At 44.3% G+C, this 20,649-nt stretch overlaps 1 protein-coding gene across 1 annotated transcript; it reads right to left on the bottom strand.

Annotated features, from left to right (window-relative positions):
• Window positions 1–14,383: 14,383 nt before the first annotated feature.
• LOC119967808 (beta-1,3-galactosyl-O-glycosyl-glycoprotein beta-1,6-N-acetylglucosaminyltransferase 3-like) lies at window positions 14,384–20,087 on the bottom strand. The gene is made up of 2 exons (XM_038800812.1): window positions 19,090–20,087; window positions 14,384–15,354 (listed from the first exon to the last, which is right to left on the bottom strand). Exons 1-2 carry the CDS (start codon window positions 19,849–19,851, stop codon window positions 14,833–14,835), a joined length of 1,284 nt encoding a protein of 427 aa, XP_038656740.1. The 5' UTR covers window positions 19,852–20,087; the 3' UTR covers window positions 14,384–14,832.
• Window positions 20,088–20,649: the final 562 nt, after the last annotated feature.

Raw genomic sequence — 20,649 nt, 5'->3', positions numbered from 1 at the left:
ATGACAGTTTATTGTTAAATGGAACTTCGAAAATGGAACGCCGTAAACTCCGAGTGACTGAGTGGTTGAAGTTCAAGATCACTTAACAGACAACAAAACCGAGTTACTGCAAGAGCTAGAGCTCAATGTTTTATCGATGCAGGGAGATCAACAACATTTTCAGGCATATCCAAAACATTAAGGTCTTGAAATTAGAATGGAAGTGGATACAGGCACAGCTGTATCACTAATGTTGAGACACTTTATCAACAAAGTTGACAAATCTACCTTTAAAACCGGCAAATATAATCTAAAGACGTACACTGAAGAGGTTTTACCATTAAAAGGATGCATTTTCGTGAACGTAGAAACAAATGGGCAGACGGCAAAGTTGCTTCTTCACGTTGTCCGTGCTCTACTTGGCAGAGTGTGATTGACTAAGATTCAACTGGGAAACAGTCAATCAATTAACGTAATTAAAGATCAACTTGCAACAACCTCTGAAGAAGCACAGAAAGGTGTTCAAAGATTCACCGAGCTCTGTGACTGGTGTTCAGCTACAGCTAAAAATCAAGCCAGGCAGCACATACAAATGTTTCAAATCTAAAGCCATGCCATATGCCATCGAGCCTCAGGTTGAAGAAGAACTAGACTGATTAGCAAGGACAGGAGTCATCAAACCTGTTGCCCCTGGGTGGCAAAGCTGCCTCACAGCGCTCGGGACCTGAGTTCAATTCCAACCTTGGCTGACCGTCTGTGTGTAGTTTTGACATACTCTCTGTACCTGCATGACTTTTCAACGGGTGCTGCGGTTTCCTCCCACAGTCCAAATATGTGCAGGTTCGGTGGAATGGCGATGCTAAATTGCTCCTTAGTGTCCAAGATGTGCAGGTTAAGTGGGGTTACAGGGTTATGGGCAGAGTGTAAGGGAATGTGCCTTGGGTAAGGTGCTCTTTTCCGAGGGTTGGTACAGGCCTGATGGGCAAAATGGTCTCCTTTTGGAATGTCATGATTCTATAAGTGATTAGGCGACACCAATCACTCCTGTAATAAAGCGAGTTGGCTCAGTAAGAAGCTGTGGACGTTTGTAAACAACTTTTAACCCAGTATTGGATGGAGATCATTAGCCACTGCAATTAATTGAAGAATTGTTTGCCGGACTTTCTGGACGACAGGTTTTCATGGAAATTGAATTTTCACAGGCATATCTGCAGATGAATGTGGCTGCTGAATAACAGAAATTATGATGCGCAAAGGTCTGTTGCAACACATAGATTCACTTAAACCAAGCAGGTCCACATGGCCCTCTGAAAGAGCACTCCAACTAGGCCCACTCCCTCTGCACATTGCTCATGGCCAATTCATCTAACCCGCATTTCATTGGGCTGTGGGAGGAAACTGGATCACCCAGAGGAAACGCACGCAGACACAGCGAAAACAGAGTTACAGAAGACATCCTTTTGGAATAACATTGCTGCCTGTTCTTTTTCAAAGATCCATGGATCAAATTCTAAGTGTATGAATGGAACACAATGTTATTTAGATTACATGTTTATTGTCGTTTCAAGTAAGCAGTGTTGCAACATCCTGGGCTACTGCACAATCAATTTCAGCTCTGCGTGACCCAGAGTGACACCACAAGAGAAATTAGATGTTATTTTAAAACGCTGATGACCTTCGCAGAGCCCATTTAACAGCAATCAGCCAGTTGTAACTTTACCATTTATTATGCTCTGCATTATAATTATGTTGATGTGGGCCTAGAGCAGAGGCACCTGCAGTATATATTTGTGTATTTCTTACATACTAATTTGAATACATATCATTTTCTAGGTACACAGTAACCTCTAACATTAAGCCATCCTGATCACATACTAAAAATAGTAGTTCTTGAGACATCGTGAGGCTTGGCCGCATTTGTGAATCCTTAGTTCTGACAAGCATGGATAGACTGAAGTGGTTAATTCTGCAAGATTAGGGCAGCACGGTAGCCTTGTGGATAGCACAATCGCTTCACAGCTCCAGGGTCCCAGGTTCGATTCCGGCTTGGGTCACTGTCTGTGCGGAGTCTGCACATCCTCCCCATGTGTGCGTGGGTTTCCTCCGGGTGCTCCGGTTTCCTCCCACAGTCCAAAGATGTGCGGGTTAGGTGGATTGGCCATGATAAATCGCCCTTAGTATCCAAAATTGCCCTTAGTGTTGGGGGGAGGGGTTACTGGGTAATGGGGATAGGGTGGAGGTGTTGACCTTGGATAGGGGGTAGGGTGCTCTTTCCAAGAGCCGGTGCAGACTCGATGGGCCGAATGGCCTCTTTCTGCACTGTAAATTCTATGTAATCTATGTAATATTCCTTATCAGTATCTCCGAGAAGCTGCCTTTAAGCAGTGCTGCTGTTTCGACACCCTATGCGAGTACACAGTCAGTTTCAGCCCCTCAGACCTACATAAGTGAAACAACCAATAATTTAAGTTTTCCTGAGATATTTAGGACTCGAATGCTCCAATGAGCTACAGGCACCAGATTTATCAGTAATATATTAGCAAACTGATTATTAATGACAAAAGGAAAATATGAAAATATAAAGAAATAACATAACGAGGGCCTATCTAATCCCAACACCCCGTCCCACCCTGCACGCAGACAGACACAAGACAACGTAAGGTAAGGGTTGGTGAGGATATAAAAACGGGGATTGACTGATAAGTTTGAGATGACTCTTCGCTAATGTGTTTGCGGTCTCTGGGGATTGATTTGGTAAAGGATTTTCAGATCGGCGCAGTTTCATCTTTCCTTCACCGGATGGGCTAGGTACAAGGATTTTCAGGTGTGCGCAATTCCAATCGGCGATCACGGGATGGCGCTGTACACACAATGTTCAGATCAATGCACTTCTGCTCTTCTACCACCAGATGGAGCATTCGCCTCCCTGTGAGATTAATACAGCTACGACCCTGGAACTAGCAGTCCTTCACTTGCCTGATTTTTGGACAAGACTGGCGGTTTTATCACCAGTGCTCTCACCTTAAGCCTCAATTTTGAATCATTTCCAGCTCTTCAGGCACAGGGTTAAAAGGGTACAGACCTGGTGACTGATTAGTCGCTTTCTTACTCCAGAAGCCTTCCACAAATGTGAGTGATGTCTGCCTCCTCACTGGGAAAGCCTTCACAGAACTGGCTTCGAGGTTTTAGATGTCTGCTGGCAGAGGGTGTGAAAGAGCAGCAGAGAGAGGGAGAGAGAGTGTGCCTTCCAGCTGTGACCTGGCTGAAACACTATCAGAACTGAATAAAAGATGGAACTCTGTCGAAGACCGACCTTCTTTCTGAAAGTTTCTGGCTGGCTGCATGAGTCACAGGCCAGAAAAGGAGAAGGCCGAGAAATCTACATACACCAATTAGCTACTTGCCAAGTCTATCAAATCGGCTTTACAGGTTCTGTCACAGAATCTAAAGGGGACACCTTGGCCCGGTCCATCAGGCTAGGCGTGTTCCAGCTTTGCCTAAAATCTGTAGTTTAACAGAAATCCCAAATGGCGCGGTAATGTTGTAGCTGCTAAGTAGAAGAATGTAGATCAAAGCAGGGAGCAGGACAGAGATTAAAAAGTGAGACACAGGGGGAAAAAAGGTTTTACAACAAGATTCCAATACTGTCTGTGGTGCCAGTCTGTAATGAGGGTGAGATTAGAAATTCTCAGTTTGTGAGGTAGGTTGAAGGCCCAAGGACAATTGGTAAGGGGGTCTTGGCAAAATCTTGGGGGGCGGGGAGGCACTATCCATTGTGCACTGACCACCAAGCCTTATGCTGCCTTGTAACCAGTAATTATTATGCTTGGATTGTTTCCAGCCGAGGTGGGGTGGTAACTGTTCAAACTGTGTTAAGAATAGATGCTTTCCTATGTTTAGCAGGGAGGCACATGGTCTACCCAGCATCCTACTCCCCACTAACCAATTAACTAATGTTTGGAACAAAGCGATTTTTTTGGATTCATTCCTGCTAACAGTGTGGCATTGTCAGCAGGGATCAATCAGTTGCTTAACACCAATGGAATAGTGAGTCTGTTTCCTCATATTAAGTTTGTTTTTCCAATTAAAGGACAACTTAGTGCGCCCAATCTACCTACCCTGCACATCTTTGGGTTGTGAGGTTAGACCCACTCAGACATACTCATAATAAGTATTATGTCCAGCAACCGACGAATCGCGAATCTGCGGAAGGGTCTGACCAACAGTCAAATGCTAAAAGGTAGTTTGTTATGTTATGGGCCAGGGTTTAGAGAACCTCAAAGTGTATCATGGAGTTCACCTGACCCACAACTTTTAATGTTTATTCTATGAACTCAAGTTAACATTTTTAAAACATACAGTGAACATCTTAGCAACCATCAATTCAAATACAACCCCCAAAGAATACAACACTAAGTAATGCTTAATAACTTCCCACACAACATCCAGAAGACAAAAGAAACATATTTTAACAGAAGCACATTAGGTTCACATTCACTACGGAGAACATTAATTATTCTGATTCACCAAATGATCAAGAGATAGTCTTTTCATGGCAGAGAGAACAGCAGTACACCTGTTTTGTCTGGCTTCAGCTCCAACACTGAAAACGAAACCAAAATACACACTGCAGCAAACAGCCTAAAACGAAAGTAATAAGCCGACAGACAGCCCAGCTCCACCCCCTCTCTGACATCACTGCAGTAATGAAGACGCATTTCTTAAAGGTACTCTCACTACAGATATTTATATACACACCCATTTATAAACACTCATTTCTTAAAGCTACATTTCTTAAACACTCATTTCTTAAAGGTACTCTCACTTGACAGTTAAGAGACATAGACATTGTCGGGCATTGCTTAATCTATTTGAGGCATAGGTCTGTGCAAAAAGTGACAAACTTGTGTCCAGACAGTCGGCCGGTAGACAATCTCCTACAATGTGTTTAAATTCCGTAATGGGACGCAGTGGCCTAGCATGTTTCTCCGCCCATACCCCGCCACTTTAGGTTTTGTACGGTAATTTACCATTTCAGCAGACAGCTGATGTGTCCTAACTCGCTCGAACATTACATGTCTAAGATTATGTATTGGTCTATGCTAATGTTTATCAGGTTCAATTGTGAATTTGTGGGAATTCAACAAGACCAGTTGACTATGAAGTTTTAAGCGTAGTGTGGAGGAATTTGTGATGAATGGCAGCATTTTATTGTGTTTGGATGAGAATTATTTGAGATTTTAAATCCTAGAAGAATAGCTAATGCCCATAAAATCAGCCATCGGACATTGACTTCAATGGAATGGAATAAATAAAACAAATATTGTTTGGTGTCCTTCTGGGGAATTAACCTTGAGATTTAATTAAGCCTTTTGGAAATTTAGAATAGAAACCACAAGGACGCTGACGTAAAATTAATCTTGGTCAAAGCACTGAAGTGCAGGTTTCTCTGTTATTCTGTGTGGTGATATGTGTGCATCTGGTTCCTGTCTGATAGCGTGGTATTGAGACCATAGATTAAGTGGTTTGAGTGAAACAGCTAACAGAGGGGAGTGCAATGAACAAACATTTCTTCTCAAAACGTGTCACCCTAAATCCATTATTGACTGATGATTCCAGGGCGTTGAATAAACACGTGGAGGCATAATCCTGATACAAATTCACGCCTGTTTGAATAAGATAGGTTTAATTGGAAAAGAAAGGTGTTAAGGAGGGCTGTGTTAATAAAATAGGTGGCCGATCATGTTTCTTGTTAAATAAAGAAGGCTGGTGACTTAATGAAGTCCGGTTGAGAAATTTTATTCCACCCCTTTTCCAAACTAGCAGGGAATTAACCCTTTCCTGTTAATAGCAGAAGATGTGTGTGTATATATATATATATTCTTACAGGAATTGGGAAATACAAACATCTAACTTTGGCATCCAGTGAGAAGTTAAAAATGCAAAATAGATGGAGGAGTACCAAGTCACATTCACCAGTGTTAAACAAGTCCAAGCAACAGCGCCACCACTATGCCTGCCAGATTTGATATGTTCCCTTCCTCACGCATGGCCATAATAATGGGAATTACTACATTGCTGCACTGACCCAACATTCTGGAGATTATAAGCGACCTATTTCTCCAACAAGCAACCAAGGTGCTACTACCTGAAATCAAATAGAAATGTGTGTTTCTGTTTTAAAGATGTTACAAAGGCATTCAATTGGACTGCAAAGATTCGCCAGTGTTCCAACTTGGGGTAGGGTTAAGTAATTGAGGGTAGATAATAAAGACGAGATATTCGTAACATAGCAGCTGGTCAAATTTTTCTCTTAAATGATTTCTGCATTACAAAGGTGAAACCATTTTAAGAGTAAAGATGCGAGGGGGAACATAATAATGATCTTTATTGTCACAAGTAGACTCACATTAACACTGCAATGAACTTACTGTGAAAATCCCTGAGTCGCCCCATTCCGGCGCCTTTTGGGAGGGAGAATTCAGAATGTCCAAATTACCTAACAGCACATCTTTCCGGGCTTGTGGGGGGAAAGCGGAGCACCCGGAGGAAACCCACACAGACATGGGGAGAACGTGCAGACTCCACACAGACAGTGACCCCCAAACCGGGAACCGAACCTGGGACCCTGGAGCTGTGAAGCAACAGTGCTACCATGCATGAGAACACAGTCCGGGAACTAGTGGAAGCAGACAAACAGCCAGCAATGGCAGCCATAATGAAAATCAAAGCACATCAAAGGGTTAAGAGCCAGGAACAACAAGGATATGAGTAAGTTGACCGAGCAGCTCGGAATGCCATTTTCCCATTTAGAAAGAAGTTTTGTAACACCAGGTTAAAGTCCAACACATTTGTTTGGAATAACTAGCTTTCAGAGTGCAACTCCTTCATCAGGTACGTTCCAAAAGCTAGTGATTTCAAACAAACCTGTTGGACTTCAACCTGGTGTTGTAAGACCTCGTACTGTGCCCACCCCAATCCAACGCCGGCATCTCCACATTCATGTCCCATTCAGAGAAATTGAATATCAAAAGGGTGCAGGATGAGCTCAGCATAGAGGAACGGTCCAAATGGGAACGTCAAGCGGCTTTAGTCGGGAGAGGTGGAGTATGGAGGAAGGGACTGCAGGTTGTTGTCCCTAACTCCATACGGACTGAATTACTTGAACTATGCCAAGAACCAGACCAGACCAGACGGCATGTTAAACCGCCTGCTTAAAGATTGGTGGAGGGCCGAAGTGGACAAAGAAACCCCATGTTGTATATTATGGTTTCCTATGTTTAGCACACACATAGACAAAAACACACAAGCAGAAAAGAGATGAATAAATTATTAATAAAAAATAAAAGGATAAAGGATCTTTGAAGCACTAGGGTGACTTCTATTTCAGTGTCTTTCTGAGGGTCATTTTTTTGTACTTCGTCCATCTCAGCTGGAAATGGTTTTCCCTGGCAAAGCTGTCTACTCGCTGAAGATTCGGGGTTATTTCAAGTTTACAGCAAGGAAGGCAGTGACCACAAAATGATAGAATTTACCCTGCAGTTTGAGAGGGAGAACTGCAATCAGATGTAACGGGATTACAGTTGAATAAAGGGAACTGCAAAGACATGAGGGAGGAGCTGGCCAGAGTTGATTGGAAAAGGAGTCGAGCAGGGAGGACAGTGGAACAGCAATGGCAGGAGTTTCTGCGGGTTATTCGGGAGGCACAACAGAAATTCATCCCAAGGAGGAAGAAACGTTCCAAGGGGAGGACAAGGCATCCGTGGCTGACAAGGGAAGTTAGGGATAGAATAGAAGCAAAAGAAAAAGCATACAAAGTGGCGAGGTTTAGTGGGAAGCCAGAGGATTGGGGAGCTTTTAAAAGCGAGCAGAGGAGAACTAAAAAAGCAATAAGGTGGGGAGAAGATCAAATATAAGTTTAAACTAGCTGGTATAATAAAGGGAGATATCAAGAGTTTTTTTCAATATATAAAGGGAAAGAGAGAGGAAAGAATAACTACATGGAAAATGAGGCTGGAAAAGCAGGAATAGGAAGCAAAGAAATGGCAGAGGAACTGAATAGTTACATCTCAGGAGTCTTCCCGGTGGAAGACATGAGTGTTCTAAAGGAGATAGTTCAGGAGATTATGAAGGCATTGGTAGTGATCTTTCAGGAACCAATGGAGGCATGAAGGGACCAAGAGGACAGGAAAATGCCGAATATAACACCCCTGTTTAAGAAAGGAGGGAGTCAGGACAGGAAGGTAATAATAATAATCACTTATTGTCACAAGTAAGCTTCAATGAAGTTACTGCAAAAAGCCCCTAGTCGCCACATTCCGGCGCCTGTTCGGGGAGGCTGGAATGGGAATTGAGCCCGCGCTGCTGGTGTTGTTCTGCATTCCAAGTCAGCTTTTAGCCCACTTTGCTAAACCGAATATAGTCCAGTTAGTCTGAATTTGGTCATTGGTACGATTTTAAAGTCTGTTATTAGAGATGAAATCGCAGAGTACTTGGAAGTGATAAAATCGGACTGAGTCAGCGCGGCTTTGTCAAGGGGACGTCATGTCTCAAAAATCTGTTAGACATCTTTGAGAGGTAACAAGAAAGTTAGACATGATCTATTTAGATGTCCAGCAGGCGTTTGACAAGGTGCCGTACAGGAGGCTGTTAAATAAGTTCAGAGCCAATAATGTTAAGGATAAGATCCTGGGATGGATAGAGAATTGTCTATCTGGCAGACGGCAGAGAGTGTGGATAAAGGTTTTTTTTCAGGATGGCAGCTGGTGACTAGTGGTGTACCTCAGGGTCGGTGTTGGGACCACAATCTTTCACAATATACATCAACGATCTGTAAGAAGGAACTGAAGGCACTGTTGCTCGGTTTGCAGATCATACATAGATATGCAGGGGACAGTTGCATTGAGGAATCATGGGGCTGTGGAAGGACTTGTACTGAATAGAAAATTGGCAAATAACTGGCAGATGGAATGCAATGTGGAAAAGTGTGAGGTTATGCACTTTGTTAGGATGTATGGAGGCACAGACAATTTTCTAAATGGGAAAAGGCTTAGAAAATCGGAAGCTCAAAGGAACTTGGGAGTCCAGTTCAATATTGTCTTAAGGTTAACGTGCAGGTTCAGTCAGCAGTTAGGAAGGCAAAAATAATGTTAGCATTCATGACGAGAGGGCGAAAATACAAGATCAGGGATGTTCTTCTGGGGCTGTATGATGTTCTAGCCAGTCCACATTTGGAATATTGTGAGCAATTTTGTTCCTCGTATCTAAGGATGGATGTGCTGGCCTTGGAAACGGGCCAGAGGAGGTTCACAAGATTGATCCATGGAATGAAGAGCTTGTCATATGAGGAGCATTTGAGGACTTTGAGTCTGCACTCGTTCGAGTTTCTAAAGAAGAATGGAGACTGCATTGAAACTTACAGGATACTGAGCGGCCTGGATGGAGTGAAGGTGGAGAGGATATTTCTACTAGTACTCGAACCTGAAGCCACAGCCTCAGAATTTCTTCAGCCAGAGGGTGGTGAATCTGGGGAACTCTTTGCTGCAAAACGCTGTGGAGGCCAATTCACTGAGTGTCTTTAAGACAGAGATAGATAAGGTCTTGATTAATAAGGGGATCAGGGGTTATGGGGAGAAGGCAGGAGAATGGGGATGAGAAACATATCAGCCATGATTGAATGGTGGAGCAGACTCAATGGGCCGAGTGACCTAATTCTGCTCCTATGTCTGTGGTTTAGTACAGTGGGCTGGTCTTATGGAAAAGCTGTAACTGCGGATATTCTGGTGGCAGAGAACCTGGATGAATGAACCTACAGAGAAGACCATTACAGGCTGTGAACATAGACATTAACTTACAAGCGTGCTCTAAAGGAAGCTGTGCTAAAAAGCATCTGAAACATGCACTATTTTTCCTTTTGCTTATTATTTTACCTCTTTGCGCCCCTCAGGGGGCTGGTTTAGCACAGTGGGCCAAAGGCTGGATTGTAATGCAGAGCAAGGCCAGCAGCGTGGGTTCAATTCTCGCACCAGCCGCCCCGAGCAGGCGCCGGAATGTGGCGGCTAGGGCCTTTTCACAGTAACTTAATTGAAGCCTACTTGAGACAATAAGTGATTTTTATTATTATTGTCTCTGTGTGTGTCCAGAGGCTGGGTGGGAAGTTAAAGTGGGGAGTTAGGTATTAATTAATAGTGAACCAGTTGTATTTGCTGCACAATTTATCATAGTTCGTGTTCTAAATAAACAGTAATTGTGTTTAAACTTACAAACCTGGTGACTGTAATTATTGTGCAGCCAAGGGTTAAGGACTTCGGGTTTTTTTATAACAATTATTGGAAAACGAACTTGTTATGTGATCTGTAACAAGTGGGGCTAGAATTGACCATGCATTAGCTCTATTCCCCTTTTACGTAGCCTATTAATTAACTCTTACAGGCCCCTAACAGTCTCTCCCGTTCAGAGCAGGAATAATAGCAACTGCAACCATCCTGTGATGCTACGAGTGTACAGCTGGCAGAAGCATGGCTTAATACGTGATCACCAGTACAGATTAGGATTAGACCAATAGTGTCTGGCTGTTGCGGTAGTGAAAGCGACCTTCAGGCCCCAACTGACCAGAAGACACTCTGAGTTCGAGTTCAGCTCATGAACATCTTTATTGAAGCTATAGAAGGGGAGCTAAGCTCTGGATGGTTTGCTGCTGCCGAGCACCGAAAAAAAATGTTCAATTATACTTCTCTCTCTTACCTCAAGTAATTAACATACACCAATAAAAAGAAGACATTTGTTTTGAAATTATGTGTGTCCACTCAGCTAACAACTAGGCAACTAGGATTACATACGAGTGCAATTGCCAATCATAATTAAGGCACGTACATATTATAATATAAGCAAACACATAGTTGTGCGCACTTCTCTATTAATACTAGCCATATAGAAGTTTAGGGATAAGCATTATCTGTGATGTCCCTTATTCCTATCCCATTGCATATCCTTGCTGTAATTTTAAAAGGTCCTTGAGGTGTATCGGTTGCTGTGGCAACAGTGTTCTGCCAGTTTGTTGTCTGTGGGAATTCAAGCTGCTCAAGCAGCCCATGTGACCACTTAAGTTTTACTTTAAAGCCTGTATAGAGTCTATACATAACCTTGAATAATTTGTTCATCAGCCCTTTCACCGACTCATCTAATTTAACAATTTTGATAATGGTACAGAGAGAATGTTGTTGATGGAAGCTATGTAGATGTATACATGGGGTTTAGGCAGGAATCTTACGTGGGAGGCTGTGGCATAGTAATATTATCACTGAGCTAGTAATCCAGTGACCCAGGGCTATTGCCTGTGGGCCCATGTTTGAATCCAATTGTGAAATTTGATGAAAATCAGGAATTCGATAAAAATCTAGAATTGAAAGTCTACTGATGACCATGGCACTATTGCCGATTTTCACAACACAACGTCTGCTACAGATCTTTTTGGAAAGGGAATCTGCCATTCTTTTCTGGTCTGGTACAGTGGCACAGTGGTTAGCACTGCTGTCTCATAGCCACATAGATCTGGTTTGCTCTGGGTGGTCTGGTTGTGTAGCCATCTAAGATGGACACCAGTGAATACAAAATGGAAGACTGCAAAGAGTGCAGGAAAAAACGGACATGGTCAAAAGCAAACAGGTTGCAGAAGCTTTAAGCATTGGGACACTTGCAAAAACCGGTTTCCCGACAGCTGCTGAGTTCAGGTAGCGCTGTTAATGGGAAAGCCATCTACATACTAATGAGGTGATACCGGGACAACCCTGGGCACAATAGATACACTCAAGTATCTATTGATACTTTCAAAAGCGAAGCAGACACGATGGAGCCAGCGAAACCAGGATAATCAGTCCTAAGAACCACCCCAGCCATCAAGGAACGACCCTAGGATAGGGGGGTTCAAATCATATCGATTGGGGAAAGGCCCAATCGATACCCAGCAGGTGAGGAAGCCCGCCCCAAGGGGCACGGACCTCCTGTGACCTATAAAAAGAAGGTCTCGCACATGGTTCGGTCTCCTGTCTCCGGCCTCTGACTCCAGCCTGAAAATTCTGTCTTTTACAGCAGCCGTCGAGCAGCAGCCATCAATAAGTAAGTGCCAAAAGGACGATCGCTACCTTGACCCAGGCATTACTTATACCCGTGCCGACCAGTAGTATCAAGAAGTTGCAGACCAGAACAGAACAAAGGCCTTGTTCCCTGACCTTGCCTGTTCCTTCTTAGATAAGTATTAGTTGTTTAATGGTAAAGAAGTAAGTTACTCTTTAGCATGTGCATGAGTATTTATTATAATTGTTATAATAAACTCTAACTGTTTGGACTTACTAATTGGTGTATAGCTTTATTGCTTTGAACTTGACCTTGATGCTTGTGACGGTGTCTCTTACGGCACCTGGCGACTCCAGAGCATAGAAATAAGAAACAGAGCCAAGCGAGTGTTAAGCACACTTCCTCTGTTGGAGGAGTGTTAAACACACTAACTCAGAACGAGCAACAGTTTCCTCGCACAGTCGGAAGATGGGCAGGTTAGGCGGATTGGCCATGCTAATTTGCCCCTTAGTGTCCAAAGATTAGGTGGCGTTACGGGGACAGAGCAGGGGATTGGTCCAGTGTGGGTTGTTCTTTCGGAGGGTCTGAGCAAACTCAATGGGCCAAATGGCCTCCTTCTGCACTATAGGGATTCTACGAAGCATTGGAATACCCTGCATCTTAAATCTGGTTAGAGCTGTGTGGGAGTGTACAATTCCAGGGATCGCAATTAAAGAATGTTTTTTTTTAATCCTTGGAGAATGTACCCAGGAGGTTCACCTGGATGACACCAGAGATGGAAGGTCTTAATTGTGTGGAGAATTTGGAGAAGGTAATATGTTTCAATGTTTGTTACAATTGTTCCTGACTAGTTCCATGGTGGGAGCCTCTGAGAGTGTTTCGATTGGTCACCAAGTCAGTTTTCAAGGTTCAGCAGAATAAGTTAAGGGAAGATTTAATCCTGGTGTACAAAGCCATGGTGGGGTTTTGTGCAGCTAGCAGTGAGGGTCCGGTTCCCTGGCAGGTGAGCATTTCTGCAGATTGAAAATAATTAGCAAAAGAAGTGGGGAAAGAAAGGCTTCTTCCACAGAAGATGAGTAAACTCTGGTGGGGTTTTCCCTTAAACAAACTGAAACAGAATCCAATGAGACCTTTAAAAGGAAAGTGGTAATGCGCTAGATAGATCATAAGCAAAATATCTGAGGGGTGGGACCAACTTGAATGACTCTTCCGTCTCGCATAGGGCCCGACAGCCTGGCTGTACTCACACTGTAAGATTATGTGATCCTTTTTAACAGTCCCATTCATTGCAAAGTTTGTTTCAAATATTGAGGCAGCCACTTTTACCATCCTATTGATTACCTTTCAGTTACTGATGGATAATTCATTGCAATGGTTATGTTTCAAGTACATTTTTGTTAATTCGGGGATTTGGGCTTTGGGCTGGCCAGCATTTATTTCCAGAGATGTCATACAGTTTTACAGCACAGAAAGATATCCTTCGGCCCATTGTGTCTGCGTAAACTATCAAGCACATATTTATTACAATTGTCCAGCTCTTGGTCCGTGGCCTTGTACACTGTGGCATTTCAAGCGCTCATCTCATCGCTTCTTAAATGTAGTGAGGGATTCCGCCTCTACCACTCATCAGGCAGTGAGTTCCAGATTCCCACCACCCCCTGCATGGAAATGTTTTTCCTCAAATATCCTCAAAATCTCCCACTGCTGACCTTAAATCTGGTTATTGACTCATCCGATAAGGGGGAAAATGTATACTGTCTATCCTATAGTAATCCTTTATAATTTTGTACAGCTGAAGCATGTCCCCTCTGCTCTAAGTAAAGCATCCCAAGCCTAACAAGCCCCTCTACCCCAACAACATCCTGGGGAATCTCCTCTGTACCCCAGTCACACCCATTGCTAAAAGCCCATGAACTGACTGATCATTTTAGAGGGTAGTTAAGAGTCAACCACATTGCTGTGGGGGCATTCTATTCCAGAGCAGGTAAGGATGTGAGATTTCCTTCCCAAAGGGACATTAGTGAACCGGATAAGTTTTTGCGGCAATGGTTTGCATTTTAATTGGGGATTTTGAGTGAATGTAAGTTTCACCATCTGCCATGCTGGGGTTCTAACGCAGTGACCAGGGCATTACCCTGGGTCTCTGGATTACCAGTTGAGTGACAATACCACCACACCATCAAATAGTTTCAACGATTGCTGAATGCAGCATGGCAGTGCTATTTATAATAATAATCTTTACTGTCGCAAGTAGCCTTACATTAACACTGCAATGACATTACTGTGAAAAGTCCCTAGTCGCCACATTCTGGCACCTGTTCGGGTACACTGAGGGAGAATTCAGAATGTCCAAATGACCTAACAGCATGGCTTTCGGGACTTTTTCATTTTTTAATTTTCACTTGTGGAGGTAACCCGGAGGAAACCCACGCAGACACGAGGAGAAAGTGCTGACTCTGCACAGATAGGACCCAACCGGGAATCGAACCTGGGACCCTGGCGCTGTGAAGCCACAGTGTGATACCGTGCAACCCACATTTGTACTTTTTGTTGCAGATTTCCAGTTTGGGTACATCATACAGTCGGATTTTTTTTTGTCCCAGGCTAATTTCTGCTTTGGATAATGCTTATTTCTTCATGTTTTCTGTCTGCAGTTTGCTAAGCACCCAGAAAATCCCCGGTGTTACAGATAATTATTCAACACCTTGCTTCAAACTGGAATCTCAATCACCTTTGCCTCCTGACTGTTTCCTTCGTCCCCCACTCCCTCCCCGAGCCCATTTAACCTCTGTGACATGCTCCACGGATCGCTCGGTGTCTAAGATATTCCTCCATGCATTGAACGGCCATATTGTCCACTTCCGGGTCAAACTTGTTGGCGAACCAAGGTTCCCTTTGGACAATCCAGTGGAGATCTCCAGTTCCATAGGTGCAGATCAGGTGATGGTACTTCCCTGTGCAAGGGGGATATAAGGCGCCCTTTGCCACGTCGCCAGCCTCAAAACTCCACTTCACCACTCGGGCAATAATGCGCAGGTGCCCAGGGACATGAGGAATCGAACCGGGCACCCCAGGCATTCTCTGCAGGGTGGCCCAGATGTGTTCGTCTGGGCTGTAAGTGTCTTGGGACCACTTGAAAAATGCCTGGATTTCCACCGTCGCGAACAAGTGATGCACAAATTCTCTGGTGACCAGAACGTAGGCGCTGCCCACAAACATGGAGCTTCTTATGGGAGGGGGTTCCTTCTGTTTGTTAGTCAAGGCCATATTCTCATGGACGTCGTAATGAAATTTCCAGCGTTTCTGAAAGCCAAACGAAATAAAATTGGTTTCTCGCAGCAAACTTCATCTTTGTTTCCCCAACACTCATCACCAGCAGCAATAACAATGATCCTGAATTGCCTCAATCAGACCCGTTATAGAACATAGAACAGTACAGCACAGAACAGGCCCTTCGGCCCTCGATGTTGTGCCGAGCAATGATCACCCTACTCAAACCCACGTATCCACCCTATACCTATAACCCAACAACCCCCCCCCCCCCAACCTTACTTTTTTAGGACACTACGGGCAATTTAGCATGGCCAATCCACCTAACCCGCACATCTTTGGACTGTGGGAGGAAACCGGAGCACCCGGAGGAAACCCACGCACACACGGGGAGGACGTGCAGACTCCGCACAGACAGTGACCCAGCCGGGAATCGAACCTGGGACCCTGGAGCTGTGAAGCATTTATGCTAACCACTATGCTACCGTGCTGCCCCATTGTTGTTTGTTAGCCTGACATGGGGAGCCAAGGCCACACATAAACGTGAAGCTGAGGCCACAGCCTGATCCGTCATGATCTTATTCAATGTTGGAGCAAATTGGAAGGGCCAAATGGCTGGTAGCCTCCCGCTTCGACATCACTAATCGACATAGAGAAATGGGTGCAGCACGAGGAGGCCCTTCTGCCCATCGAGTCTGCACTGATTCTCTGAAAGAGCATTGCAACATACCCCATGGCCCTGCCTCATCCCCATAAACTTCCACATACTCTCATGTGACGTAACAGTCCAGAGATGTGCAGGTTACGTGGATTGGCTATATTAAATTGTTTCTTCGTATCCAAAGGTTAAGTGGGGCTGCGGGGATAGTGTGGTGGACTGGGCCTAGGTGAGCTGCTCTTTCGAAGGGTGTGTGCAGACTCGATGGCCCCTTTTGGCCATCTTCTGCACTGTAGCGATTCCATGAAATCCATTGCCCTCTTGAACACCTCGATCAAACCTACCTCTGCCGCCTGTCATGAAGTTCGTTCCCGACTCCAACTACTCTCTGGGTGAAATTAACTTTTACCCCATCGCGTTTACTCCTTTTTCCCATTAATCTGAATCTGTGCCTTTTAGTTCTTGATGTTGTCTTGAGTGGGAACAGCTTCTCACTATCATACTCCTCAGGATCTCGAATACCTCTGTCAAGTCTCCTCTCAGTTTTCTGTTCTCTAAGGAAAACATTACTGGCTTCTCCAATCTACCCTCATCGCTACAGTTCTTTATCCCTGGAATAATTCTTGTGACTCTTCTCTGTACTCTCTCCAATACCTTCACATTCCTCCTCAAGTAGGTACCTAGAACTGGACGCAGTACTCTAGTTGAGGCCCAACTGGTATTTTATACAAGTGCAAATGACCTCCTTGTACACAAAGCCCCGATTAACAAAGCCGAAAATATGATATGCTTTAATAACCTCTCTCAGCCTGCCTTCAAAACGTCTGTAGATATTCACAGAAGTCCCTCTGTCCCTGCGCCTCCATTAAAATTTCTCCCTTTATTTTATACTGTCTTTCCACATTCTTCCTGCTAAAATGTTTCACCACACAGTTCTCTGCATTGAATTCTTTCTGCCACTTGTCTGCCCAATCCACCAATTTATCTAAGTTATCTTAGTTGGGCAGCACGGTAGCATGGTGGTTAGCATAAATGCTTCACAGCTCCAGGGTCCCAGGTTCGATTCCCGGCTGGGTCACTGTCTGTGCGGAGTCTGCACGTCCTCCCCGTGTGTGCGTGGGTTTCCTCCGGGTGCTCCGGTTTCCTCCCACAGTCCAAAGATGTGCGGGTTAGGTTGATTGGCTATGCTAAATTGCCCTTAGTGTCCTAAATAATAAGGTTAATGGGGGGGGGGGGTTGTTGGGTTACGTGGATAGGTTGACTTGAGTAGGGTGATCATTGCTCGGCACAACATTGAGGGCCGAAGGGCCTGTTCTGTGCTGTACTGTTCTATCTATCTATCTATCTTAAGGTTCAATATTATTCTTATCATAGTTCACAAAGTTTCCAAACTTGTGCAAATTTTGAAATCAGGTCCTGCACGCCACAGTCTTGGTCATTACTATATATCAAAGTGTTGAGCCCTGGGGAACGCCACTACAAAACTTCTTCCAATATGAAAATAAACTATTAATCACTACTCTGTGTCCTGTCAGTCAGCCAACTGTTTATCCAAGTGCTTACTTTCCCTCTCACTCCATGAGCTAGAAATGCGTCCACAAGACTGTTGTTTAGCACTGTATCAAATGTATTTTGAAACCCACATACACTACATCAACAGCGTTGCCCTTATCAACCTTCTCTGTTACCTCCACAAAAACCTCCAACAAGTGAGTTGAACATGATTTTACCCTAATTAATCCCTGCATGCTGGTTTTCCTTAATTATCCTGCACTTGTCCAAATGATTATTGATGTTGTCCAGACCTATAGTTTCCAGAAGATTCTCTACCGCTAACTGGTCTGAAGTTGATGGCTTTATCCTTACACCCTTTTTTTGATAAGTGGTGTAACGTTCTTAATTCTCCATTCCTCTGGCACCGGCCTTGTGTCTAAGAAAGACTGGATAATCATCAGCAGTGCCTTTGCAATTTCCACTCTCACTTTCCTCAGTAGCCCAGCATATATCTCATCCGGTCACGCTAACGTACTTGGCATAGTTCAAGTAAAGATAACCTTTCCAACTCCTTCTCTATCTCAGTTGTACGTCCTTCCAGTCCACTAGGCTAAATTCTATGGTAATTCTTTTCTCCTCCCTCTCTGGGTGATCAGAATCTCATCTTCAGATTTGGCATGTCACAGCCCTCTGGTCTCTACGTTGAGTTCGACATCTTTAGACTGTGACCTTTCTCCTCCACCCCTTTTCTAAAAAAACAAATCCCATATTTTTGTTGCATCAATGCAAAATCTTCCCGTCCCCTTTGTGACCCCTTCTTGTTTTTTCGTTTCCTTCATTTGCCGCAATGCAAACATCTTATCAGGGTCATCTGCCACTTGCTCTTCAGTATTGTTTTCACAGAGCGCCGAATATTGTTCTCCTCTTAACACATTCTGCGATTTTACCTTGATGCTACTGTACCAGCATCTTCTTACGTCTTAAACGCTACCATTAACACTTCTTTCTCTTGCTCCTATGACACCTTTGTCAATCTGTCCTTAGCTCCAACCTATGCCTGACCTTCTATACTGCCTCGCCTGCTCCAAGCCCTCTCCGACCACATAATCCATTACATTTCTACCCCTCTTCTGCTCCGAATAAGTCACATGGACTCAAATCGTTAACTCGATTTCTCCACACATGCTGCCAGACTCGCTGAATAAGCCAGCATTTTCGATGTGTCATCTCTATTTTCTTGATTAATTCTTCTCGCAAGAAATGGTAACCATCCACTCGCTTTCCTAATTACCTGTTGGACCTGCATATGAGCCTTATGCCATCAGTAATGTCCCCTTCTCTCTCCACCGCTACTGCCAGAAGTGTAGAGCATATCCAGCATTCTCAGCGTTTCCTCTTCCATAGCAAGCAAACAAATAGAGTGGGACATTGGAATACTTGGGTGGACAGATGGACACCCAACTCCGAGGAGGAATTAAAACAGAAAATGCTTGGGGTTGGTGGGGAGGTGGGATGGGGAGAACCTCATGGGTTTTGCCAGAATTTGTGGAGAGGGAAAGAGAGGCACGTTTCAATACCAACCAGCCCCGTTCAGAGCACTAAGGTGGCTCATTTACCTTTTTGTATGTTGGTGGAATATCTGACTCAATAACATTCGTGTCATTCTGAGCCATGAGACTCTTCACTATCTCCCTGTTGGTTCTCGTTGGAAGGTCCTGCCCGCAGACATTGATGAGGTATCTCCAGGGAACGGGGCTCTGTAGCAGCTCTTCCATACAGTTCAGATCAGCCTGAACCCGGGACCACGAGGCATATATCACCGACTCTGATTTCCCGGCAATGAAGACATTATTGAAACAGGAAGCGATGGCCTCGACCGCAGAGTGAAATGGCTTTGGGGACTTCCTATCCACGTGGACACAGTACACATTCTGTGGAGCATAAATGCTTCTCAGGAGCCTCTCGAACATCTCAATGTTCCCATGGATCACCATAGAATAGGCCAGGGGAAAATCCCGTTCCTCGGCGCTTAAAGGGATAGTGATGTATTTGCGGTTTTTAACAAATTTATCGCAGTCTCGGGCCTTCATTAAATAATCGATTTCGGTGAAAGCTTTATACTTATTTGCGATTTCAATGGATTTTAAGAGGGATTTTGCAATGGCTTCGTAATCACCGCGAATTATCTCCCAACAACTGGAGTTCTCTGATGACAGATGGAATGACTCATACCGTGCACAGTCACCAGCCTTTCCTTTAACAGCTTTCCAATAGTTCACTGGCAGATCGTGTTTCCAGAAGAAATATCCAAAAAGAATGGCCATGGAGAATCCAGGCAGTATCAGCCATCCGGCCAGACAGCGAGTCAACTTCCTCATTGTTCTGCTGCATGTGTTCTATCTATCTAGTCACATTCCCGGACATCATTCTTAAGCAGGTGCACAATAAGGTGATTCGCGGCCTTGCAAAGGAGCCAATGGAGGATTTGGTTGAAGTGTCAAGTTTCCAAACACTGAAGATTTGAAGTCTGATGTTTGGTGCTGACAGACAGCAATTGTGGATTCATTGGCTGGGATAGCCTGCTCCAGGGACCTTGTTGTCCCTTCTTCGGAGTTTCTATGCTGGTTCAGATTTTGCAGCAACCCTCCCCTCCCTTCCCCCTTCCCCCACTCCCTCCGTCCCTGGAGCTGTTGTGGTGATCACTCGCCACCTAGCGCAAGAATTGGATGGTTACTTGACAAAGCTTCTGGCAATCACGCTTTCTGCCATGTCACTTGGCGTTCAGTCCCCACCTTCTCCATTTCCCTGTCTCGCAACTTCTTCGAGCTTTCTGTCCAACGAAAGGTTTGGGGTAGATCTTGAAAAAGAGTCACATGTGAGAATCAGAAAAGTAATCAAATATTTTGATAGTATCACAATTCGGGCTAACAAATAAAGTATTGCATAGTCTATTAACATCCAGAAATAGAATTTGAAACACAAGCAGCCATGGTCCTATCAAATGACTCAAGGGGCCGAATGGCCTACTTCTGCTATTGTTCCATACCTTTTATTTCATTTCTTTCATGGGGCGGTGGGTTTCGCCCTCTGGAACAGCATTTATTACCCATCACTAATTGCCCTTCAACTGACCGCTTTGCTCGGCCATTTCAGAGGGTCAGTTCAGAGTCAACCAC

This window comes from Scyliorhinus canicula, chromosome 6, assembly GCF_902713615.1.
Source record: "Scyliorhinus canicula chromosome 6, sScyCan1.1, whole genome shotgun sequence".
NCBI lineage: Eukaryota > Metazoa > Chordata > Chondrichthyes > Carcharhiniformes > Scyliorhinidae > Scyliorhinus > Scyliorhinus canicula.
Note: the sequence above shows the minus strand (reverse complement) of the source record. Positions and strands in the feature narration are given on the sequence as shown.

What these genes read in the sequence shown, in the direction of transcription:
- LOC119967808 (XM_038800812.1), bottom strand. Translation starts at nt 19,851, where the DNA reads ATGAGGAAGTTGACTCGCTGTCTGGCCGGATGGCTGATACTGCCTGGA. An exon ending in TTCCACCAACATACAAAAAG is followed by an intron (nt 15,355 to 19,089) that starts GTAAATGAGCCA and finishes TTTGGCTTTCAG; the next exon opens with AAACGCTGGAAATTTCATTA.